The 13,196-nt window shown below is 48.8% G+C and overlaps 1 protein-coding gene across 1 annotated transcript; it reads right to left on the bottom strand.

Moving 5' to 3' along the window:
* Positions 1-1,979: 1,979 nt before the first annotated feature.
* On the bottom strand, positions 1,980-12,002 carry CDC27 (cell division cycle 27). The gene is made up of 19 exons (XM_061555943.1): positions 11,797-12,002; positions 10,420-10,495; positions 10,145-10,292; positions 9,351-9,476; positions 9,123-9,220; positions 8,883-9,028; positions 7,978-8,189; positions 7,643-7,754; positions 7,434-7,540; positions 7,228-7,336; positions 6,615-6,813; positions 6,269-6,441; positions 5,841-5,993; positions 4,794-5,002; positions 4,514-4,631; positions 4,250-4,378; positions 4,052-4,126; positions 3,099-3,279; positions 1,980-2,896 (listed from the first exon to the last, which is right to left on the bottom strand). Exons 1-19 carry the CDS (start codon positions 11,821-11,823, stop codon positions 2,811-2,813), a joined length of 2,484 nt encoding a protein of 827 aa, XP_061411927.1. The 5' UTR covers positions 11,824-12,002; the 3' UTR covers positions 1,980-2,810.
* Between the last annotated feature and the right edge of the window lie 1,194 nt (positions 12,003-13,196).

Here is a 13,196-nt window from a genome sequence, read left to right as displayed (position 1 = left end):
TAATGTAAAGTAGGACAAGGATATGGTGAGGTTTTGACCCCAAACATTTTTGCTCGGTTATGCCAGAGATTAGGTGCTGCCACATGGAAGGAATTTAAACCAAGAGCCAAAGAAAGTGGTGCAAGGATGAATGAGGTTGGGGAGAGGTGGAATGAGATTGGAGAGAAAGCAGCAGATCAGAGAAGGGTGAGGAGAGAGCCATTCTGGGTAGGAAAGAATGGAGGTGCAGAGACTCAATAGTGAAGGTGGAGGGGCGGGCAGCCGCAACCCGCAGAGCGGGCCAGGTCAGGTATCTGGGTATACCCCTGCAGCGAAGGTGTGGTAACAACAGGCAGGCAGTGATGCACAAGTGGGCAGCAGCGCACAGGCAGGCCACACGGGCAGGCCACATGGGCATGCCTGCGTAGGCAGGCGAGTGGCGTTCAGAGGCAGCACAGAGGACCGCAACCTCTCTGGGTCGATCCCATGGGTGCAGCCGACGTCTCGCTCCGTGGGGGGCAGCCAAAGTCGTGGAAGAGGCCAAGCCCTGCGTCAAGCCTTGGACTGCCGACCGAAGCGAACGTCCCATAAGATGGTTCTGAAGATGTGTGCGAGATTGTTGGTGTGGGTGGTGGTCATCCACCCCCTTGTGTGCCGTGCCAACCTTCATTACGTCCTCACCAACCACACTTGCCCCAAAAGTATGTGGAGGCTATACAGATATGTCTTTTGGTATAAGACTTGTGGTGTATCTGCAGTTATTAAAGTACACCTACACGACACCCTACAATACAGCACTGACACTAATCTACAATGATCGCCATTCGCCACTAAGTGACGGTAACGGCACCATGGCGCTTCTGCCAGGCTATGTGCACTTTTAAGTTAGGTGAAGTGTTGAAGGCTCGTTGGCAGGTCAGGGGACAAATCCAGGTACCATATCTCAGTCAATATATGTCAGATGCATTTCCTGTGTCCCTTCCTGTGGAAACTTTCAGCTGCACGGCATTCTGCTCGTTGTGAGCGTTGCTCCTCTGCCATCCACTCTTGTTGAAGGGCAACTGCCTCCAACTGCCCAGTACAATTCTTCACGAGCCTCCTCCACAGAGGCCGATCTTGACAGCTGGTACCAATCATCGGCAAGTCCACTCAGCTCCAGATCCTCTTGTATCACATCACTCCATCTCTACTGTAGCCTGTGCCGCAACCCATTTAGCCCCCTCTATCTGTCCAAACAAAAGCTGCTTGGGCATGCGGTGGCTGGGCATGCAGGATACATTACTTAGCCAACGCAAATCCCTATTTGGTCAACCATGCTGTGTATGCTGATGATCTTGTGATTGCTGCTCAAGAGTTTGAGGTGCACCTGTCGAACCTGGAGCGTGTTACTAAGATGCGGGGCCTTACCATCAGCCCCACCAAAACAAATCGCCTGCATGGGTATTTTGTCAAACACTCCAACCTGCTCATGGGATCTTTCTTGACAGTATCAAAAACAGAGTTTTTGCGTGCATGTTCACCACAAGTATATGTTTGATGCAGATATGATTCCTTGCAAAAGGTATGTTTGGTGTTTTAACACCTTAACACTTGTTTCATCAGAAATGGTAAAAGCCATTCTTACTCCACCCCCTCAACTCCCCATTGGTGATGGGGGAGTTGTGGAGAGAGTGGCGTTTCCATACCTGGCAGTGTGCCTGTGACCAGTTCTAGTTTGACAGCAGAGGTCCCACTCCGAATCAGGTCGAGCGGCATTCTTTTTTTTATCAGCGATGTAACGCTGAGTGGAAGCTACCCGCTGTCGTTCCACACGACGCTTCGGGTCTTCTCAACCACAATCATGTCTTCTCTATGCTTGTGAAACATGGACCCCTTACTGGAACATTCGTCTACAATACAGTACACATACACTGTATACTGCAGTCTACATTACAGTAGCGACGAGGTATCCGATGCCATTCATCTTTAAAAGCAAGAAAAATGGCACCAGCTGCAGCTCGTTTCATATACTCAGCATTTTATCCTTTATTAAATGGACTTTGAAACAAAAACTTGAACATGTATTTGCCGTAATTTAGTTCAATTTACAGATGCATACATTTATAATCACAGAACCAGGCACACAGTCACACAGAACAGATTGACCAAGCATACACTTGCACGCAGAGAAGTTAGTGGTAATGAGAACAAGTGTGTGATGGTAGCCCACCAAATTTGTAGTTGTGGATACAACAGCGAGTAAAAAAGAAACGCACAGATTTAGATACATCGGATATACCACTGCAAAAAAATGAGAATATTGGAATCCAGCAGAAGCATAAGCAAGCCCATTGAAATAAAATTGAATCCATTGTTAAGATGAGTATATTATGACCTTCAGTGGTTTTGCTTTTAACGCGAGCTAAAACAAACCCACATCCACTAGCTTGGTGCAGCAACTGACTGCACTTCACATTAAAAGAGACAGCATGGAGGCCAATCGCATTGAAATGGCTCTCCCATTATCTCAAACATGACTAGTCAATAAGCATGTTCAGGGCTATTTTACAATTAAATGGTTGCTTGCAGTCATCGTACGAGGGCACATGTCAATGTTCTCAAAGCTGCGAGACACCCATAGCCACAAACGTGTCCTAAGCAACCTTCTTGAACTCTGGGGATGCATGTTGCATGAAACATCTCGTGAAGGCAGACCCAGGGGTCTGCGAGACATGATGTGCCGCAACTGTCAGCGAGACCCCTTTTTAATAGCACCGCCGGCTCTGGGTCGTGCAGCGAATGCGCGTGGCTCAGTCGTGGCCTCGCCTCACCCCGGATGGTGCTGGGCACCGTCACAGGCTTTCGTCGCTCTCCGCCGCATGCAGTTGAGTGTCTTCCGCGTCCGTCATGTTGCTCTCGTGAGAGTCAAACCCCTCCGCTGCGCACAAAGATGGGAGGGGCGGGGAGGGGGGGTTTATTTTATAAGTCGACTTTTACATTTACACAGCAACAGTGCATTTTGTGGAGGTCACTGGATGCCTTTTCCAGTTCACGAAAATGTAGATTGCTTGCGTTATCATAAGCGATTGAAAAGCGGCGATAAATCTTGCCAGTGCTTGGTGTTGCTGCAGCTGCATTACCATTCTCGTTGAAGTCCATGGGATCCTGCATGGCCGAATCTTGACCCTGTTCATCATCGTCCGGAAGGTACCGCTTGTCGATTGCTTCCTTGATCTGGTTGTTTGCTCCCTTGGGGTCCAGGTCCATGGCCCATGAGAAGTTCATGAGGGCTAAGTGGCCCTGACCCAGCTTCTTGTAAACCTATGTACATAATTGCCATCAGCTTATGCCCAGGCACAGTGTGCGTGTATTGTATTGACACAGAATCGGTCACGTAGCAGCATAGCGCTGGCTGCTGGCAGGGAAGGAGATCTGCAGCGTGCAGCAGCCCTGTGACAGCAGGCCACGTGATAGACCAGAGAGGGATCTAGGGGGGAAAGGTTACGGAATGGACACGTCGAGAACCAGCTCGTAGGTTCCAGGGCAGAGCCAGGCCACGCCGACAGAAAAAGAGGGGCCCCCCCGGGAGGGGAGCTCGTGGCTGTCGTTTGGAGTGGGGAGATCTCCGTCGTGCTGCTGGAGTCTTCACCATCTCGGCGTCGCCAGTCAGGCAGTCTAACAGCTGTCCTGACTGGGAACCGTAGTTACTAAGTGTTACTGTCAGGCCGTGTTAATAAACAGAGTGCCTCCTCCTCTTAGTGTCTCCGAGTCAATAACTACATATGTATGTAGACCTTCTTTCCCACCGTACATAGCCAACCATGCTGTTCGGAGGTGTGGGGGAATGACAACAAACTAAACACAAAAAGCAGTTTTAAAGAAATGAGTTTTCAATCTATACTTAAAATAGCTCCAGTGGCTTCCTATTATCGGAAGAGCATTCCTAAGATCAGAAGAAAGAGCATTTGGCGCATATCGGGATTTAACATCATATATCATGATCAAAATAAGTTCCAACACTGAAAATAAAATTTTCAAACCCAAGACGGTCCCTTGTTGACATGTACCTTCATCATTCACAAACTTGCATTACCTTGCCTATGAGGAAGTACACCAGTGACTCCTTGGGTACAATCTGCTTCAGCTCCTCAAGTTCTTGCAAGGCTGCCTGTTCAAACAAAAACCAGAGTGGGGAACAACATTACATCCCACTCGCACCGCTGCCGATGGAGCGGCGTGCATCGAGCAGGCTTGCATGCACCTCAGCTTGCACAGAAATCCGTGCTCTCACCTTGTACTTCTCATTTGCAAAGAGGATGGAGGCACGGTGGAACTTGCACAGTGGGTTTTTGGGCTCGACGTTGATGGCTCTGGTGAGGGTCTCGAGTGCTGCATCAGATTTTTTCAGTGCATGCTGCACCTGTGGGATGGGAAATGGGTCACATTTTCACATTAGGGGATAGTTCAAAGAAAGCTCATTCCAGACGTTCAAGTGTTGCAGCACTTACAATATTATGGCACCAACAATTGTTAGCAATGTTGTATTATCACTTACCACAGCAATGTGACAAAGCAGCACTGAACTCTGCGGGTTTATACTGAACGCCTTCCTGAAGTGAACCTCTGCCAAACTATATTTTTCTTGCTTGTAGTAAATCATGCCCAGGCCATACCTGCAGGACAAAAGGTTTACTTTTGAATAACAGTACTTTAAATCACACCGCTTCATCACATTTAAGAAAAACACATGCACAACTCGCCCTGGTGGTTTCTACACAAGGCAAGCGAGTGTACAGGGTGCACAAGGGCACAGGGCGGTGCACAGATCTACTCGCCATGCATTGTAGTGGCGAGGGTTGATGCGGATGGCGTTGCGGAAGCACGCCAGGGATTTCTCGAGCTCTTCGATGAGCGCCAGCTCATGGCCCAGCAGCGTGTAGGCATAGGCAAAGCTGGGATCCACCTGGATCGCTCGCTGGAAGAATTTGATGGCCACGTCGTGCTCACGCTGCAGGCTGAAGCAGTTGCCCGCTGTGCACCACGTCTGCCGGAACACGAGCATTCGAGGAAAGCTGCAGCTGTTAAACTACTATAAAACTATTTTTTATTTTACTAGGTAAGGATCACCGAGCTATATGGCTCTTTTTCAGAAGTGACTTGGCCACAAATGATCACTCAACGAAGTGGTTTATCAAGTGGTAATTTATAGCAGCCAAATAGGCATGTTTCTAGATGTGGATGGAAAAACTGGAGGACCTGGGAGAAAAATCCAGGCGACCACAGGGAGAACATACAAATTCCAAATATACAGGCATCAGGGTTGAGATCGAACCCACAACCGCCTGCATGCTAAGGAGTTAACATCTCGCTACCACGGCGTACATGTGCTGTTAGCATATTGAAAAACCACTCTGTAATAAGTTAAGGTGAACATGACCGAATTGCATTTCAAAGAAGAGACGCATTGGAATTAGTGGCAGGTGGTGCCTCAAGGATGGCTTTTTGGGAACAAAAAATAAATCAGTACCTTGACTCAAGTTGACAAAACCCAAAATCATGTAAGGCACATGTTTACAATTTAACAAACGCTCTATTGACCGTTTATAAACTCTGTTAAAGGACCGAAGGTTATTGGAGTGGTCTCCACAAGTCCCACGACCAAGGGGAAGACCTAAGTCCAGATGGTGGAATACTTTTAGGAAAGATCTTGAGATGCCATGTGTTTTCTGTGCAGCACTTGTAGGCTCGAGTAGAATGTCAAAAGCATGGGCAAGGCTTGGTGGCATCAATGGCTTTGGCAATGATGGCATGTTTATTCTGAAAGGACTGAACTGTGAAAGGGCCCCACACGGTGAAAATAACCCACCGCCACCATGGCTCACCTGTGGAGAGTTCTTGTCCATAGCGGTCAGGTCCTGAGCCAGGGCAGAGAGGGCGACATCCCGCTGGAGGTGCCACAAAGTTGTGGAGAATGTCTCCATGCCTTCCAGCTGTGTTGGGTCTTTGTGCCTCAAGTCTAGAAATATCTTCTCTGCCTACACGCACGTATAACAAAAACACGTTTTCTTTTCATTGATATCAACCAGCAAATTATAGAAACAAATCTTCTTCCTAGCGTTGTTCCCGCTGTGGCGCAGGGTCCGCTTTTCGGCATAGTCTTCTCCATTTGGCTCGGACCAGGGCATCTTCAGGGGATGCGTTGAAAGAAAATTACTTACAAATCAGAAGCCATGTCTAGCCACATACACAGTAAATCACTTTACTTGAAGGTTGTATCACTGTGCACATGCATGCTTGTGCTCAATCATACCTGCGTGTACTCTGCCAACTCAAAATGTGCCTTTCCGAGCTGACCCAGAACCCAGCCTGTGTGATAGTGGTGGGGTGGGAGTTCACTCAGCAAGTTGATGGCTTCCTTGCAGTTGTACGAGCACAGTGCAAAGTAGGCCTTCCCCATTTCCCTGAGGAGGCTCATTAGCCCTTCTGCAATAAAAGCAAAAAAAACAATGGTACAATTAGTTCTATTTTATATAAAAAATGGTCAAAATCCAACAATAAAGCAGATTTATAAATTCATCCAGAATATATTTTAAAACATTACAATACTCGATGGTCATGCCGTTGGTATGCAAGTGATTCCAGCGATGCTATTTTACCCGCCGCAGCCTTTTGCAGCGTGACGGCCTGTGCAGGGTTGAGCCTCTCCGCGATTTGGCCAGGCTCTGGCTTAGTGCCGTCCAAGCCCTCGCCGAGGTTGGGCTGCACCAGGCCCCCCTTACTGCTCCTGCTCTTTGGCTTGCGGCTGAGCGACTTGCTCGGCGATGCAAACTTCAGTTTTGGCTTCTTGCTGTTCTCCTGAAAAAGCCAATCTCCAATGGTATTAGCAAGATGCAACTGTGCAGTGTCCAGGGAAGACACCATTATTAATTCTAGATTTGAAGCTTTCGTGACTGCAAGGATTCATATTCTTAGGTTTTTTCGGTAAAGTCACGTAGGTAAAACATCAAAATTAATAAAAATAAAATAAAACAAAAATCACGACGTTTCGGAGGCAACACAAGTCTGCATCACTTCATGCAGCTAATCCGGCTGTGACGGTCCCACCTGATGACGGAGACTTGTGTTGCCTCCGAAACGTCGTGATTTTTGTTTTATTTTATTTTTATTAATTTTGATGTTTTACCTACGTGACTTTACCGAAAAAACCTAAGAATATGAACCATTATTAATTTGAAAGGGAACTTACAAACTGTTCAAACTGTAACTCACCTTGGCGGTTGAGCTGGCACTAGTAAATAGGCGTGAGCTCCTCCGCGGGGGAGCGTTGGTGAACGTGTTGGCAGGAGCACCGCTCGTAGGGAAGAGCACTTGGGTAGTACTGGAGGAGGCACCACCCACACAAAGTTCTGTTGAATGTGTCCATCCTAGTAATTTTCACATTTGGCATGACTGAAAAGAACCTGCACAAGACTGACCTGGACGGAGGAGTGGAACTCTGGGTCAGAGCGTTTGTTCCGACTTCACGGCTGTTACCAGACTGGCTAAACACTGGCTTCACTCCCTGACCGAGGCGAGTCAGCGTCTGATAAAAAAAAACAGGCAATATCATACATACAATGTTTAAACAGTTATTATTTGAAATTGGCAAACTCCCAAGTAATTAATATCATGAAGAACACTGTACCTTCTTTGGAGCAGAGACAGGCCCAGTTTCGATCATGGCGGAAGTAGGCGTGATGCCTGACAGGACAGAGGAGTCTGCCGAGCTTGGGGTGTCCATGGGCAGAACCCCAAAGCTAGAGAAATAGTAGCAGTTACATCACTGTATGTTGCAGAATGGTATGTAAAGGGGCACGTGTGTCTTGGTATAGTGGCTTAAATAGCAGTTGCTCAATTCCAGAAGAATTCCCTAGAACCTGTACTTTTAGGCACTTTCACATAACTCGACGGCAGAGCTTAGAGCCGATGACCCATTTGCACAGATAAAATTCCCAACAAACGTCGTGCAAGCCGCATCACCTGGGGGTGAGAGGGCTGGCGGAGCCGGTCAGCATACTCCACGTGCCCCGTGCACGCATTCGAGGCGGGCGGGACATGAGGCTGCGGTCGCCCGTCAGCAGTCCCACCGAATCGGAGCTGACCGACACGTCGATGACGGAGCCCGAGGCGGACGGTGTGAGTGGTGCGTGTCGCGACGCTACCGACGACTCCAGGTTTAGCCGGTTCAGTTCCTTGTTGACCATCATGAGAAAAAGAGAAAAAAAATACTGAACTGCAGAGCAAAATAAGCTAGCTATGTCACTCTCAAATGAGACTATCCTGGTCCTGATGACTTTTCAAGTAGTTAAACAAAATAAATATAATATAGCATATATGCTGTCTGCAATAAATAAGCATGCTTGTAACTTATTTTAAGTCTAAATTTAGTTCTGGAATGCCTTAAATAAATCATTATTAAACCAATATTTCAATGTTGCCATATATATTGCATCTTAGAGCAGAAAACACCTATTTATATTTAAGATTAGGCATTAGTTAAAACCGTATGCAAAATCCTGTACACACCAGCATATTTAGAACGGTTGATTAACAAATAACTATGATGCACTTCAACATCATGCTTGTATAGTGCACAGCTGTATGCCCAAGAAAATTGGCCTTTTGCATTGGTACTCCACTCTCATTCTCACTAAGAACTCACATTCGTTAATAACACTGTGGCCTTAAAAGGAAGCACATAACAGGTGATGCTTTGGATGATGGCCCTTCTTCACATCACATGGTTCACCACTCTACCTCGCTCTGTGCTGTGAAGAGCCATTGCCCGAAATATTTCCCATTATATACTTTTCCGCTTAAAGGCAGTGTTATTGACCGTGTTGAGTTTTTTTGGTTTGTGCCTGTGCACCGCTGCCAATCCTTACCAAGGTGTCCTGTGGGGTCTCCATGACCGGAGTTTCCTGCACACGAGGCCCAGCATTGCCACATGGTGTGGGGTAGTTGGATTGACAGGTCCCAAAGTTCTGCAATGACGACAATCTGAAGATCTGGTCCGGGTCTGGCTTTTCACCTGTAATCAAGCACAGTTTCATGGTGAGTGGAAATAATCATAGAATACCAAAAATGAAGCATTATAAGAGCGTGCATAACAGTTGAGCACTCACCTATATCACAGAGGGCCTCAAATTGGGACCACAGGAAGGGATTTAAGCCCAGGCTCTTCTGGAAGCACTCTGCACCTTTTGTGGTACGCTCAGTTTTACTGCAAAAACACAGTGACCACGAGTGACACAGCCACCTTAGAATGCATGTTTAGTTGGTAATGGCAAATGTACTGGGTGTGCTGTACAATGAGCAACAACTAAAGGAGCTGTCCCTGATCCCGGACTAACATGTAGATCTGGCCGAGTGTGGCCAGGACGAAGCACGCAGCATCTCCAAATTCGGTCGTTATCTCCTCGTAGGTGCGGGCTTTCCCCAAGATGCCTCCAGCCAGGATGCGCTCTGCTTCTGCGAGTCTGTAGCATAGATCAAAATTGCACTGTGACAATTATCTTGTTTTATTTAATAAAGCTTGCCTACAGCAAACGAGCAAAGGGTGGCATTTTTATTTAAAATTAGCAATACAATTTATTTTGGGGTATGGGCGAAAAATTACCGTCATAACCTATATAAGAAATGTAGTGTTAAAAACCATAGGGTAGTTACATTAAAAAAACTAATATGCGGGCCTGAAAACTAATCCATTTGAAATAGTTGAGACAGAATCGGTACACTGTAGACAGTAGAATTTTGGAAAGGACATTTAACGGACACCTCTTTTGTTATTGGATGCCTTATACAATCAACAGCAGCAAGGGTTGTTCACGTGATATACACATTCACAAGTACGTAACACTTTACGCTTTGAAGCCTGTGGAGATAACTAGCTAATTACATGATTTACAGGGTTGAGCTACTTGACCAGTGCAGGGACAAATTCCTAGCAGAGTTAAACAATATAAATACATCGCTAATCAAATAAACCTCGTGGTGTCCAATAGTTTCACCTGGTAGTGTAGTTTGAGAGTCATTTAATAACAATCGTTCGAACCTTTCATAATCTGACACCACAATCACAAAAGCAGATACATCCACCAAAAATTGCATACATTCTTTCAGTTGTGATATCGTGAAGAGCACTCACTTCTCAAGCTCCACACAGCAGCGAGCCAGCAGATGCTTGCATTGCGGCGTGGAACACGAGTGCATCTTCAGCAAGCTGTAAGCCTTGTACGGCTTCCCCGAGCGGTAGTAGCAAGTGGCCAGGAGGAACAGCACTTCTTCTGATGCAACTGCAAGAATCCACACACAATGTAGGCTGTCTGGAGCAAAACTGCTGCTGTCAAGACTAAGACAACTTTAGGGACCGTACCATAGGGGAAAGCTCTATATTATACCCGTGCGTTACCATCACTGTACCTTCGGCGAAGAGACGCTCGGCCAAAAAGACGGCATCTCGGAAGGCGTAGTGATTCAAGGCGTGCCAAATTGCAGCCTGCGTGCAACAACAGACAAAAGGGCACCGTGTAAACGCGTTGCTTGAAGTGTAATAATTTAACACTAAAATGTATCGGCTCTATGTGAATTATGTACGTGACAAAAGCAATCGGTTTGCACTCGACCAGCCGCTTATAAGACTCCTTGATGCCACACGGTCATGGATCAAGCCACGCACCATCACCTTGCAGTGAAATCACTGGGGGCCCAGAGATCCCAAGACGTGTTAAGGTGCCTAGGGGTGGCTGGCCCCTAATATAAGTACGCACTGTCATTCATCAGTGGGACCACGGGTTAACTTGTGGTTGTAAGAATGGGAAATTCCTTTAATATCCCTAACAAGCCGCTGCTCCTGGTTATATTCAACGTGGTTATTTTTAAAAAATGCACTGTACTTAAATGGCAGGAGCCATCATCACCACAGCAGCACCAGGAGTGCTCGCATTAGCAGCAGCTCGTCACAAAGGGTTTTAATCTCTGCGCCTGGTGGGAGAGGCGAGAGTGACCACCAAAAATGGGGCATCTTGGGCGGCTGTCACCGTCAGCTGCTGTCACACGCGGCCCCATGGAGCCGTGCTCTCGGCATCTAAAAAGCCGGCAGTAGCCCAAACCTCGACTGCCACTCTCCCTCCACCGGTCACTGCTTCCTGCCAAGCGGGCCAAGCCTTGTTCCTCATTATCCGCTCCCACCTGCCCTGGTCCCGTCTTATTCCCCCCTGACAGGTCAGGGACGACAGACGCTGTCACCCCCCCCCTGCAACTTATCAGCCCCCCCACCACTACCACCACCCCTTTCCTTTGTTACCCCCCGTGACAGGCCAGTACCTTCTTTATTCCTAATTCCCCTTGTTCCGCCTGACCCTCCTACATCTTTACTCTCCCTTCCTCTTTCTCTCTCTACGCTCTCTCCCTTGCCAGCCCAATCGTTGTGTCAATTTGCCCCAGATCCCCACTCCCCATGCGCTCCTTGCCACCCCAACTGTGAACGTCTCCCCGTGCCCCCCCCCCCCGCCGTGCCGCTCTCCCCGTGCCCCCCCCCCCCCCCGTGCTGCTCTCCCCGTGCCCCCCCCCGTGCCCCCCCTCCCCGTGCCGCTCTCCCCGTGCCCCCCCCGTGCCCCCCCTCCCCGTGCCGCTCTCCCCGTGCCCCCCCCCGTGCCCCCCCCCGTGCCCCCCCCGTGCCCCCCCGTGCCCCTCCTTGCCCCCCCGTGCCCCCCCGTGCCCCCTGTGCCGCTCTGGCCGCGCTCCTTCTCCCCTCGCCCACAACGGGGCCTGGGTCACGCCGAGGCTTGCGTGTGGTACCTGCACGGGCTCCTGGAGCACGGTCATGACGGGGAGGCGGGCAGGCGGGCGGCACGCGCAGCCGAGGAGAGAGACGCAGTCGAGGTAGCCGAGGGGAGACGCCGGGCATGAGACGCCGGGGAGGAGGAGGAGGAGGGAGACGCGGGGGGGACGCGGCAGAGCCTGGGCCCGGCGATCACTCGGCCGCCATTTACGACACTGATGGGGAGGGGCTAGGCGATGACGTCACCGGGGGGGGGGGAGGGCCCGTCAACCGCCACTGCCAGGCCGGGCAGCCGAGCGCCAGGCCGGGCAGTCGAGCGCCGAGAGAACGAGCGGCGCGCGCCAGGCCGGGCAGTCGAGCGCCCAGAGAAGAGCGAGCGGCGCGCGCCAGGCCGGGCAGTGGAGTGCCGAGAGAAGAATGAGCGGTGCGTGCCAGGCCGGGCAAGTGGATCGCCGACAGCGACTCGAGCAGCAGCAATGCCCCGAGCTCGTTGTAGGATGTGATGCGACGATTTGGGGTGCAAGCTGCTTTGGCAACGACGACCTATAGATTCGGCCAGTTGGCCTCTCACCGCGTGCGCACGGCACTGAGGACGTGAAGCTGACACTCGCTGCACGTGTTCGATTACTGTGCAGTATAAAGCTTTATTACTGCACTGTTAAATATCAACAGGGAATTTTGATGTAAAGCTTTCGTGACTGCAGGGATTCATATTCTTGGTTCTTTCGGTAAAGTCACGTAGAAGGAAAATAATAAAATAGTAAAAAAGATAAAAAAAAATATTGAAAAAAAAATCTTGCTGTGGATTTCACTCCTGATGATGATTGCTTGTGTTGCAGTCGAAACGTGATAATTTTTTATTGTTTAATATTATTATTGTATTATTTCCCTTCTACATGACTTTACTGAAAGAACCAAGACTATCAACAGGGAAGTTCACCTATTTGCACCCACCCCCTTCTTTTTGGGCACCGCCCCTTCCTCTGTAAGCCCCGCCTCTTCTTGTTTAGACCACGCCCAGTTAGAGTTAGGCCTCCGCCCCTTCTCAAGACACGGGGTAATGCATGAATCAGAATCTGTATTGACACTGCTGAAGGAATCCGATGAGCTATGAAGCTCTTTTTCACACCTGTCCAGTAGGGGCACGGGGTCAGAACGTTACAACGACACACGGTACAAAAACACGATAGGAGTGCAGAATATGATAAAGGTAAACACATCACTTCAAATATACAAATACAAATCAACTGTGTTTTTATTTATCTTACCCACTAAGGTATTAACTTATTTTTCAGAAGCGACCTGGCCACAAATAATATCTCAGCAATGTGGCTTATCATGTGCAAATTTATAGCAGCAAAAACACATTCCTGCGGAGGGAGCTGGTAGGAACGTTGGGTTGCTCGGTCAATGTCCA

The sequence above is a fragment of the Lethenteron reissneri genome, chromosome 21 (genome assembly GCF_015708825.2).
Source record: "Lethenteron reissneri isolate LAM-NWPU_2019-01 chromosome 21, ASM1570882v1, whole genome shotgun sequence".
Lineage (NCBI taxonomy): Eukaryota > Metazoa > Chordata > Hyperoartia > Petromyzontiformes > Petromyzontidae > Lethenteron > Lethenteron reissneri.
The sequence above is the reverse complement of the archived record's forward strand: the minus strand, read 5'-3'. Positions and strand labels throughout refer to the sequence as shown.